Source organism: Orbicella faveolata, unplaced genomic scaffold (assembly GCF_042242905.1).
Source record: "Orbicella faveolata isolate gen_17 unplaced genomic scaffold, um_ofav_v1 contig_14, whole genome shotgun sequence".
In the NCBI taxonomy this organism is placed as follows: domain Eukaryota; kingdom Metazoa; phylum Cnidaria; class Anthozoa; order Scleractinia; family Merulinidae; genus Orbicella; species Orbicella faveolata.
Genome location: NW_028301541.1, coordinates 11,460,243 through 11,473,253, shown reverse-complemented (window position 1 = coordinate 11,473,253; position 13,011 = coordinate 11,460,243). Strand labels below are relative to the sequence as shown.

The 13,011-nt window shown below is 40.9% G+C and overlaps 1 protein-coding gene and 2 pseudogenes across 1 annotated transcript; 2 read left to right on the top strand and 1 right to left on the bottom strand.

The window, feature by feature from the left end:
- The first annotated feature begins 2,265 nt into the window (after positions 1–2,265).
- Positions 2,266–3,694, top strand: LOC149113999 (uncharacterized). Its single transcript, XM_089286620.1, has one exon. It carries the CDS (start codon positions 2,266–2,268, stop codon positions 2,884–2,886), a length of 621 nt encoding a protein of 206 aa, XP_089142746.1. The 3' UTR covers positions 2,887–3,694.
- Positions 3,466–6,162, top strand: LOC149113998 (uncharacterized; annotated as a pseudogene).
- A 5,177-nt stretch (positions 6,163–11,339) lies between these two features.
- On the bottom strand, positions 11,340–12,169 carry LOC149113997 (allatostatin-A receptor-like; annotated as a pseudogene).
- Between the last annotated feature and the right edge of the window lie 842 nt (positions 12,170–13,011).

The following is a 13,011-nucleotide window of genomic DNA, read 5'->3' as shown; positions in this document are numbered from 1 at the left end:
TTTGATGGTGGAAAGGACGGATTTTCCGGATTTCCCGGAGAACTGACTTACAGTAATAAGGGGAAGTAATATAATACTTCTCTTTTTTACTGTAAGTATACTTACAGTAAAAATAGGAAGTATTATATTACTTCCCTTAATTACTGTAAGTCAGTTCTCCGGGAAATCCGGAAAATCCATGTTTTCCAACTTCAGAAAGCAGAGTAGATTAATGCTTGGCAACTTACAGTATGAATTGACTGTTCATGAAATCATTAATGCAAGACACTTACATTTGACAGTGGAAACCACGGATTTTCCGGATATCCCGGGAAACTGACTTACAGTAATACTTCCCTTTCTACTGTAAGTATACTTACAGATATAAAGAGTAGTATTATATTACTTCCCTTAATTACTGTAAGTCAGTTCTCCGGGAAATCCGGGAAATCCGTCTTTTCCGACTTCAAAAAATAAAAGAGTTGATTGATGCTTGGGAACTTGCAAGATAACTTCTAATAGTAATCTTTTTTGATTGATGGCGGAAAAGATGGATTTCTCGGAATGACGGAAATCAAAGTGAACCTTTCAAGTTTACATTAAGAGGAACATTCGGGCTTCTTTTTTGCGTTCCCTTAACACAGATGGCGAAGCACAAAGTAATGCTCTTAAAAATGGGTTGCAAGTTAAATTTATTTCAGAAACTGTTAAAATCTCATGTTTACCTTCTCCTTAGATAGACAACAGGGTTGAAGCCAGAATCAAATGGCTAATTGCCAAGATGAAGATCAAACTTTGTAAGGGAACAACAGTTTTGGGAAACGATCTCAAATATTTTCAATTATTGTTGTTATTATTATTATTATTATTATTATTATTTTTGTTGTTGTTGTTATTATTATCATTATTATTATTATTATTATTATTATTATTACATTATAACGTTGCACACTGTGCGGCAAAACGGGACAAATTAACAGGACTACCATTACAATACCGGCACTATCTTTTATTACATGTTTTCCTTTACAGATCAAAAATTTTGACCGGTGTCAACGGAACACGCGTGAAAGCAAATGCTACGACGTGCTTCACCCCGTGAAGGTGGTGGCTAAAGTTTGGTACCTTGTCGGTATTGACTTAATTGATGCAGGCAAGGTTTCTGGCAAGGGAAAACGCCATCTCCTGACCATGACAGACTACTTTAGCAAGTACGTCGAGGCCATTCCTCTGCCAGACAAGAGTGCGTTAAGCGTGGCTAAGGGCTTTTATAAGATGAATTGTCGCCATGGAGCCCCCGCTCACATCATATCAGACCAGGGAAGAGAATTCGTGAACGAGGTAGGTTTAGTCTGAGGGGGTTAGTCGTAAACAGAACCACTCTAAGACATCTGTGTAGCCGTTGAAAGAAGTTGCTTTCGATGCAATGTATTTGTCTTCCAGGTGTGCGAGCAACTTATGGAGACATTTGAGGTCGAGCAAAGGATCACATCACCATATCATGCTGAGTCCAATGGCCTAGATGAAAAATCGAACCAGTCATTACAGAAGTGAGCATTGCAATAATTTTATGGCCAAAAATAATAACTACATCGTTAGAGAAGCGGTTTGCGTGAAAGAGCGCATCTGAACGTTTTTCAGAACAGTTGCACTGTCTAAAATATTCTTTTGAGATGCTAGTTCACGTTATTTATATCAATTTATATATTTATGTTTCGATATTATGTTCAGGGGACTAGTTAATAGTTTCGTCAAGTATGGAGTGCAAGAAACACAAACATTTTATTGCAAATAATCTGACCCCGAGATCGATTGGAAAGATTGAATCGACGTTACAGCCTGCACAACTGATTTATGAACCCTGATTGAGAATAGCCCCAAAGTGCTTGGAATAGGCCAGACAATATGAGACCTTAACACTCGCTTGTAAACTTGCTTTCCTTTTTCCATTACGGCATGTGACTTTTACACGTCGTTTCAGGGTCACGGGTTAAGTAGAATTACCGTAGCCTAACATTAACGCTTCTTTTCAGTTTTCTTAGGAAGGTCAAAGATGACAACGACGACGATTGGGACGAATACACAGATGGTACTTTATTCGCACGTAATACCAACAAGTCGACCACCACCAAGTGCAGCTCATTTTTCTTCATGTATGGTAGGCACCCACGTTTGCCTCTCGAGGTGGAAAAGTTTGTAGAGCACTTTGACGAAGATCAGGGAAAAATTTAAACACTGGTAAGGGACCTAACCGTTGAGGATGTTCTCCAGGAACATATAGAAAAGATGTCCGCAACAAGAGATGCACTTTTTCCAAAGGTGGAACAAAATATTAAAGCCGCTCAGGAAAAGCAAAAACAGCAGTACCTGAAAAGAAAAGGATGCTTCGATTGCAGTTTTAAGAATGGCGATACTGTCCTTCGCCGCAATATGCTAGAAAAGACGAAAAAGGGGCACAAAATGGAAGGCCAGTGGAATGGACCATACACCGCAGAAGAACTAGACTTAAAAAAGGGAACCTGCCGGTTGCGAGGAAAGCACGGTACATTACTTCAAAGGAGAGTAAACGTCAAAGAATGTTTAACTCAAAATGTACAGGATGCAGTCCAACTTTCAGCAGCCAGCACACCTACCATTGCAGCAGTCTGCAACATCATTCCAGCACTCCACACCATAAAGTCAGGCAGCACCTCCACAGCAGGCATCACCACCCCAGCAGACAGTACCACCAAAGAAGGCAGCAGCACCCCAGAAGACAGCACCTCCTCAGTAGCCGGCACCATCTCAGCGGCCAGCAGCAGCCCAACAGGCAGAACCATGCAGGCAGCCAGCACCTCCCCAGCAGCCAGCGGGTGTCTGGAAAACCCGAATAGCGAAGGGCAAATAGTAGCGAATAGTCCCGAATAGCGCGAATAGTCTCGAATAGTGCGAATAGTGGCGAACAGTCGCGAAAAGTGGCGAATAGTGACGAATAGTCATCAATAGTCATCGCTATTCGCTATTCGAGACTATTCGCTGTTCGCTATTCGCGACTATTCGCTATTCGCTATTCGGGTTCTTCAGACACCCGCAGCCAGCACCTCCCAAGCAGGCAGCACCACCCCAGCAGGCAGTATCACCTCAGAAGGCAGCACAAATTCAGCAGGCAGCAGAAATCAAGCAATCAAGTGATCAGCATCTCCCCAGCCGGCAGAACCACCCCTACGGACAACAACAGCAACAACAACAGTACCAACCCAGCAGCCAGCACCTCCCCAGCAACCAGCAATGCCACCACCTCAACAGGAGGCACCACCTCAGCAGCCAGCAACGCCTCAGCGGCCAACACCAAATCAGCAGGCAGCACCATGCAGGCAGCCAGCACCACCCAAACAGCCAGCACCAATCCAGCAGGTGGCGCCATGCAGGCAGCCAGCACCTCCCCAGCAGGCAGCACCACTCCAGCAGACAGCATCAACCAAACAGCCAGCACCTCCACCACCCTAACAGGCTGCACCAACCAAGCAGGCAGCACCACTCAAGGAGAAAGCACCACCCCGGCAACCAGAACCACCCAAGCAGCTAGCACCAACCGAGCAGGCACCACCACCTAAGCAGCCAGTAGCTTCCCAACAGCCAACAAGACAGCAGCAGCCAACACCACTCAAGCAGCCAGCACCATCCAAACAGTCAAAACCACCCAAACAGCCAGGACCGCCATGCAAGAGACCAACAAGGCCTGAGCAGCGAGTAGAACCACCACTCTTTGATCCAAGTGACGAGGTATTGGCCATTACAGAGGAGGACATTACTTCCAGTTTCCATGATGTGATTAAAAGCCACCTTCCTGAAATTCTGTGGGGCTCTAAGGAGAGCTGGCGACATAAAATATTCAATGGTCACATTTTTTCAGAAGGGGAAGAACCAACTGAGAAGTAAGATCTTAAGTTTAATGTATGTTTTGGAGACTTCAAGGAAAGGTAAACCTGTTAAATGGTTAATTTATTTGGAAAGCACTTCCCAACAATCAAGCAAAAATACCTAATGGAGGTACTACTCCCAGAAGCTCTCACTTCCCTGTGCTGTCATCAGCTGAAAATGACATACGACCAGGCCGACAATCTATTGAGTAACGGAGGCGAGAGTAAAGTAGGAGAGTTCTTGGAAATACAATGACAAAAAAGAAAAGGAAAAGAATTCAAAAAGAAACATGCACCAAACAGAAGGCCAAAAGCTGATCCAGAAATTTAGTTTGTGAAGCGTTCCAAAATGGACCAGCAGTCCATTCTTAAAATGCAAAGGCCAAAGTTCCAACTGGATGGCAACGATGTTGACATAAGAGAAAGTGCCATGTTAACAGAAGAGCACATCCAAATGGCTCAGGAGCTGTTGCATTAGCAGTTTCCTCACATTGACGGACTGCTGTCACCTACAAGTGGCACAGCCCAACAGTTCTCAGTGATGAGGAAAAACTTTATTCAAGTGCTGCACACTGGTGGTATGCATTGGGTGTGTGTTAGCAACATTGGCTGTAGGCAGAAAAATGAAGTTCAACTCTATGACAGTCTATATAGAGGAATATCGCCATTCACCAAAGAACAGATTGATAACCCTCCTGGTCATTCCGGACAGTGATCATATTGAAGTCTTCATTCCTGCTGTTGACCAGCAAACGAATGGAACAGACTGTGGTGTATTTGCTATCGCACTTGCCACAGCACTCTGCTACAAGCTAGACCCAACGTCCCTCACGTTCAACAGGCGAGCAATGAGGGCACATGTTTGGAATTCCCTTCAAAATGGGTATATTGGTATATTCCCTTTTCATGAAATATCAAGGAATGGCTTGGAAAGGGCTGATACCATCCAGGTTTACTGTGACTGCCACCTCCCATACAACCCTAGCAGAGATCAAATGGCAGAATGTGCATATTGCAACAAATGGTTCCATCAAACCAGCCAAAAAATTGCTAATAAAGTTTTTAAGTATCAAAGGTTCTGATGGACGTTCAACCACTGCAAATTGGCTTAGACACAACTACTCAATTCTTTTCTTCATGGGATATTATTCCTCAAGTCATAAATTTTGCAACGAGCTTTCTAACCAGGTAGAAAACTGCTAAGTTGACTTAGTGCTGGCATTGAATTACAAGTTAAGGAAACATCACAGAGTGGTTTGGAAAGCAATGTTGCTATCCAGGTTACTGTGACTGCTGCCTTCCATGAAACCATAATTATGCACAAATTTCAACAAATTGTTCTATCCACTGAGCCAAAAAATGCTAACATTAATTTTGATCGAAGTATTTAAAGCTCCAATGGAAGTACAAATACTGCAAAATTGGCTTGGACAAATATCACCAGTTATTTTTCTTTGAATGTCATTTATGGAGATGGCTAGAACTTTCATAATGAGCTTTTTTTTGTAACCTTATTGTAGTTCACTGCCAGTTAGTACTAACACAATTCAGTTGGTTGCTTTCTACAACTGACAATATTTCATATTACAGTGCACTATAAAAAAGTTAGCTTAAGTTTACTCAAAATGCAAATTTAGTACAAAAAAGATTCAAAATTAAGAAAAAAAAACAACAACAACAAAAAGCTGTGATATTTGTAACTAAATATTTACAACCAAGAAATTGTGCTAAATATTGACTATGTCATTCTATTTGATATCTGTTTCTGAAATTCCCGAAAACAAAAATAGACAGCATGTGATTAGGGAAAAACATATAAAAACCCAGTTCAGGATTTTAAGAAAGTCACAAGCAATGTATCTACGACTGACAGACTTCAAGAGATAACCCTTTGTTAACAACAATAAAATTTTATTACCAGGTTACATTTAATGTCAGTTCTAAAATGCTTGATTGTTTAGGTAGGCCCAATGCTACCCTTTTTGCTGATAGAAATCCAATTGCTCACCAGGTTATGAATGGACTGTGAATTGGTGCTTTGCAAGTATTTGGGTTGACCTTTTGCTAAAAATTCAAATATGTGGAAAAGCTCCATGCCCACAAAATAAAATTGTGGTACCTTTTATTTTAGTTAAACATTCTTCTCAAAATTTCTGAAAATCTCTATCATTGCATTTATACACAAGTACAACAACCCTGGCCATCACCTGGGTAATGAAAGAAAGTAACGTTACAAAATTTCTCAGCTTCCAACAATACTCAGATAAATTTTGAACCAGAGAAAGGTCTACACAGCTCTCTGTCATTTATGGGTAGCCTGCGAACGCAGACGCATTTCCGGTTGTCGCTCGTCTCGGCCGAAAAATAAGGTCTGCAAACCCGAGCCAGGAAACGATTTCTCTGGCGTAAGAATTTTAAGCCAATCGCAGTTTAGCTCAAGTAGCCCCAGAACTACTGCGCGAGGTATCCGCTGCGAGGAGCACTGGAGTTTCATTTTATCATGGAATCTGATTGGCCAAGGAGAAACAAAAGTCATTACGTCACAGAAATCGTTTCCTGGCTCGGGTTCGCAGACGTTATTTTCGGAGGAGACAAGCGACAGCCGGAAATATGTCTGTGTTCGCAGGCTACTTATGGGGAGCACAATGGTATTTCTGTGATTATTAATTTTTTTTTTTTATGATCGGTGATTTTCCCAATACACAAGCTGTCGCATACACCACGTATTTTGAGCTTGGGAAGCCTGCGGTTGACTTCAAACCATGACATGGATTTATTCCCAATTCAAAAGGGCGAAAAATTGGTAACTCGAGCGAGGAGTTGCTGTTCTTTCGTCTTTCGATCCTTTTTCAAACTACACTGTTTACAGCTCTAAGAATACTAAATTAACTTAAGCTTTAGCTTGTACACTGGTATGGTCGTCAAGTAGTTAGACAGTTGATACGTAGGGGACCCACAGAATGACACTATAGGTCGCATCGGTACACCAGGTTTGTGCAGTTTCGGTAGTCCGTAAAGTTTCGATGGTTGTGGTACTGAGCACCTCAGTCGATAGTAGCGTTGAGTGTCAATAGTGTGAGTCTTTTTAAGCCTAAGTCAGTTTTGCTGTTAAGTTTACGTTGAATCGCTGGCGTCGGGTCGCGTTTAAGTTCTTCGAAAGTTTGTTTGTCGTTAACAAGTGTGTCCATTTTGTCAAAGTAGTCAGTCTTGTCCATAACAACAGAGACACGTCCTTTGTCGGCTGGTAGTATAACAATGTTGTTGTCGTTCATCATCGACTGACAAACACTATTCACTTGACTCTGAAGATGACTTCCGCTCAGGTTGTCGAAACGTCAGTCACCAACAACAGTTCTTTTCAGAACTACACTCACCCGGACGATCACACTATACGAACTACTGATACTCCTGGGTTCAAACCATTTACTATAAAATATACTGAATGGTTAAATGAATTGATTCATCTAAAAGGAGGCGCTGCGTATTGATTGGGAAAAACCCTTACTCAAGAGGCAAATTTCTCATGTCAATCTTTCACTGGCAACTTAGCTTTGTTTGTCAATAAGTAAACACTTTTTTCACCCCTTAATTAATTACATTTTCTACATTTCTTGTCACTTTAGTTGTTTGTTGTCATGTTGTAATTAAGGTCATTCCTCACATTTGCATTGCGCATCCTTACTGCGCATAATTTATGGCGTCATTAGCGCGCGCTTGTGCACGCGCATATTGAAAACATGACGGATTTGCCTTGATATTGAGCTCTGTCAGTTGAAAAATGGCTCTAGCTCACCAACGAGCATGGGCACCCCAATTTTTTTTCTAGTCGTTGTCATCAACTAATCATAAGCTTTGCTTGAGAAAAGACTGATCTAATTTCTATTGCTGAAAATTGAATAAATAAGAAAAATAGCAGATACACTGTGGTCTTTTCTATTTTGCAGTCGGTAACCACGTCAAGAAATTTGCTTCAAATTTTTAATCAAGGATTCGGCTTTCTGTCTGAATCAAATTTAAACGTTTATTTGTGTCCGACACAATGTATTGACTGTAGTTTAATGCGTTGTTCTTATGAGTCCGGGCTTACAAAGATGTTACAATTACTGGGAATGCGTTCTTATAATAAGCATTAGATAATGCCAAAATGGGGCATTTTCAATGCCTCACTGCTCCTTAATGAGCATGGGCACCCCCGTTTTTTATTTCAAAATTGAAGTTATCATATGACAAATATTCAGTGGACAAAGTTTGAACAAAAATCTATTGTCACTTTTATTTCAGAGGAATTTCCTTAACTACATATTACGCACTGTTGTATCCTTTTTATACTAGTTATGCAACACTTTCGAGTGGTATACCGTGGAATATCCCATGGGTCACTTACATTTTCTCAGAACACATATGAGACTTAATGCGAATGTGTATACCAAAAAAATACAAGTGACTAGTGGGGCATTCCATGGTAAACCACGAGAGATCATTGCATAACTATTTTACACCATGCCATAGAAAATACGCATAGCTAATCATATGAAGGCAATTGCAATTATATATGTTATCTGCCGGCTGGGAGGTCCGTGTAGCGGTGAAAAACTGTGACCGAGGTCTTGAAAATGCTGCCGAGGGCAGCATTTTCAAGCCCGAGGTCACAGTTTTTCACTATACGGACCGACCCTAAGCCGGCAAATAACATGTTTATTTTTTTTCCTGCAGTAAATTGGTTTTACAGATTACAAATGGGTTTGTTTACGCAACTCTTGTCATTATATCGGCTTGCGCGCCGTCTACTAACGATTTGTAAAAATTCTCGGCAACTAGCGAGTAACTCAGATGGTAGACAGAGAAAGATGTATTAAAGAACAGATTTTTTCGAACCACTTTATGTTAGTTGCATTTATTTCACCAGTTAAGTTCTCCAAAATTGTTTTTGCGGTGTGAAATTTCGTGCGAAGTTTGAAGTTTTACTTCCAAAACAATTTCTGTCAGTCGTTGCTATTAAAATCACTTGAAATCAGACTTTTCTACTGTAAATTGAAGAGCAGAAAGCGAGGAAATTCGTTAAGTATATTCCACAGAAATTCTCCTAAATACAGCAACGATCAGAGAGGTAAACTCGACTAAAATTGACTCAAATTTTACGGCGAGAGAAACTCAGGATTAAGCGCCATTACAACGCCAAGCTACAAACAACCAAGCAAACTCTCACAGCTTCAAAACACTCAATTGAATTTACTTACAGTGACTTTCCTTGCCATTTTAAAGTGAACAGAGATAAACTTGCGTTGACTAATCGCCGATGAATGTGGGGCTTGAAAATGCTGCCCTCGGCCTGCGGCCTCGGGCAGCATTTTCAAGACCTCGGTCACAGTTTTTCACTGTACAGACCTCCCAGCCGGCAAAGAACATATTGTAATGAAACTGATATAGTCATTGCACGAGCTATGATGCGCGTGCTAAGATGTATAACGGTTGTATTTGAATGTATACTCGCAAGAGTTCTAAGACTAAGAGACGGTTATATGGCGAGTACGGAATGCGCAATGTACTCGTAATACAGCGTATATAAGGACTCACGTGATGGAGTGGCCTGTGTGTGTTAGTAGACTTGCTATGTACAAGTAAGCTAAACGTTGAGAGTCGAGTAATTAAACCGTTGGCTGTTGGACTCCTTGACTGGAAGTTGTTGTCGCCCGCGCGCGTTACAATATATTTATCCTACGAGTGACATTTGAAAATATCACGATCAGTTTGAGCTTCCATACGATTAGTCATTTATTATATGACTGGGAAAATTAGGAACGCGCGCGCATGAATTTGCACTGCAGTGCAAATTAAAGATTAACGATAAATTGGGCGGCTCTCAGCCAATCACAATGAAGTAATTCTGTCATTTGTACAATAAAGCGGCCAACACAATCAATGCGAGAAACGCGCGGCACATGGTGGGAAGGTTGGATGTAATACCGTTGAATAAATAACGGCTTTCCTGTATTCTGATTGGCTGTATTAAGCCGAGATGGACGTAACGTTTTTCCGTTTAAAAAAGTTGCGACCCTCTTGAAAATTGCTCATTGCCTGTTGGTTTTACAAACAGTTGATAATTTATAGAATTAGCCAAACCTAAAAACGAAGCTCCTCATTAAAATAAATTAACCTGGCTTGAGCCTGTGATCCAATCGAAAACCAGTACCTGAGCAGAGGTCAGTTAAAAAACACGTGATTTGATTGAGCTCTAAACCTTGTGACAGGTGTCAATTGACTATAACGTGATTGTCCATTATCCAAGAAGCAGGCTGCAAACCAAGGCTGCATGTTGGAGTGTGGCCGCCTTGTCGTGCGTTGTCGTCTTCGTCTTCGTAGGAAAAAAAAAGCTGCATGGTTTTCTATTTCTATGCATGTATATGGTTCTGTTCCTATAGTTAGGTGCTCCGCTTGGCAGCTCTTTGTGCCGCCGGAGCTCCGCTACAACAAATAGAGAAGCCTTAACTGTGCTCTGTTCTGTTGCACGCAGTAAGCGACCCACTTGTTAATCTGATGGCGCACGCCCTAATAATAGATGTTCACTTAAACGTTGGTATAAATGCAAAATGCTTATTTACCGTGAGACGGAAAGTAAATAATAAGCTCCAGTTTGGTAAAAAATATCATTGTATGTGGGAGGGGGGTGGGGGGGGGGGGGGGGGAGCGGGAAAGAAGGGGTTTAGGTGTGCTCAGAGATCTCATTGAGCAGCTTAGATCTTGCTCATAAGAGAGCCACTCTAATTAATTATTCATTTAATCCATCGACGACAATTATCCTATAACGTAAATTATAGCTACAAAAGTAATCCAGAACTGTTAATGTATCTCTGTTGGCCATCGCAATTTCACGGTATTGTAATTCTATGTTCAAAATACCTCATTTGTGCGTATATCTTCATGACTATGTCCAGCCTTTCGATGCACGCATCCGAATTACATTTGAGACACCGTATCCTTATCAATAATAGGGAGCTTAAACAAACCACGACGACAACGGCAACGAGTAAGTCACCAAACAAAAAGTTTAATGCGCAAAGCAATAGCTGTACACGTGCGTTATAAATCTTTGCAAATTTCTTCACCGTCCTATGCAAAACAAGAACGTGAAATGACCAAGTTGTGCGTAGTCTGAGGAACGCCAATGACGACGGCTAATTTATCGTATTTCCATTGGAATTTAAGGTTGTCATTGCATATTTAGCCTGAGTACGATTTTAAAGCAATTGGCGTATTGAACAGATCTAGACAATGGCGAATTTCACTTGTGAAATATTAATTCATTTTTGACTAGGCGTCGTCCTCGGCGTCGCCGTCGTCGTTGCTAAAGCTCCCTAATGAATAACAGTGACGCATGATAACGAGTTTGCAAATTTGTCATAGTAATGAAAAACGTAATTGAAAACCCACATGAGAATGCAAAAATCTCACAATGTAGTGTCGTCAAAGTTCAGTTCTGTGAGAACCGCTCGGGAATGCATAATCACTTCCCTGTTTAGACTGTTGAGAGCTTTTCTTTTTCCCCGAAACGTTTCAAACCAACCCTATACTCGCTGTTTGTCATCCAGTAAATCAAAGTATTGACACACGAGTTAAACATAGCAACAATTCCTCCTGCGCGATGTAGTGTACTACCAATATGAGTGACGCCAAAAGGAGAAAGAACGTAAATGGTTTGAGCTGGAAGCCAACACAATGTCAGAGTGATTGATGCCACAGCGCACATGCGCAGTAACGCTCTCTGCTGCGCTCTCTGTCGCTCACCGTAGCATCTTGCCATTGGTGATGTCTTGAACAGCAGTGTGATATGGGTAAATGAGGCCCAAGTAATCAAACATGGAAAATAAAACCCAATCAGACAGCAGATAACTATCATGGCTTGAGTTCCCTTTTCTCCAAACGGCGCTTTAACATTAACACATTTACTTCCCGACAATTTCCACTCAAAAAATTTGTTGATCTTTAGAAGACAAGAACAAGCCCAAATAGCCAGGATGTAAAGAAAGACCCTCTTTCGGGTGAAGTAACGCTTGTACATAATGGGTCGAAAAATACAATACCACTTTTCAATAGCCAGGCACGCAGGTTTTTCTGCGGATGAAATTTCACATATTTATGAAGCTCCTTTCAAACTAACTCTCGATGTCAAAATGTCGGTTTTTCAATTTAAGATTAACCACAACATTTTGTGCACAAAAAGTAGACTCTTAAGAGGTAAGATAACAGAGAACGACAAATGTTACCTTTGCATTGGCAGTCAAACACTGACCCATCTCTTTGTTGAATGTGATTTTAGTTAAGTATTTTGGATCGATCTCACTTCTTGGTGGAATTGTAAATATAACATGCAAATCAAACTCAAACACCGCGATGCTCTATTTGCTTTTCATCCCGAAAAACAGGCTTTTTTAGGCATTAAATCTAGATTTCTGCAAAAAATGAAGACCCCTTCTGTTTTGCTTCCTATCTCAAATTTTTAAAAAACAAGCTCGGGACAGACAAAAAGAAGATTTGAAGTCTTGTTACTCTTTAGAGCACTTTTGTTTTGTTCGATTCTTGTGAGTGTTTATAAGACCGTAATTCGTAGATCGCTTCAGTGAGCTATTTTCACTTTTTCTAAGTTGTCACATTTTAATTTTTTGTAATTGTTTTTTGAAATTGTGTTGTATGTTACCTTTTTTCAGTGAATAAATAAAATAAAGGGTTATTAAAAAAAAAAAAACAAAAAAAAACTACAAAACGTTCTGCCACCACATGCCTTTATTGCTACAGGGCCAAAAGCAGGACCACAGATTTTTATGACTGATGACGACACTGGACAAAGGGGAACTCTTTCAGACATCTGGAAAGATGCTTTACTACTACTCTGTACATTTCATTTCCTGCAGGCTGTCTGGCGTTGGCCTTTTAACTCCAACTACAACATTAACAAACAAGATCGCCAACACTTGATAGGACATTTTCAGAAACTTGTTTTCTGATCCTCTGAGAAAGAATTTCTACAGATAAGGTTACAACTGTAAAGTACCCCCATTATCAGGAATACCTTAAAAAATCCTTAAAGCGACAGCAAGAGTGGGCTCTCTGTCAGAGAAAGAACCTAATTACCAGAGGC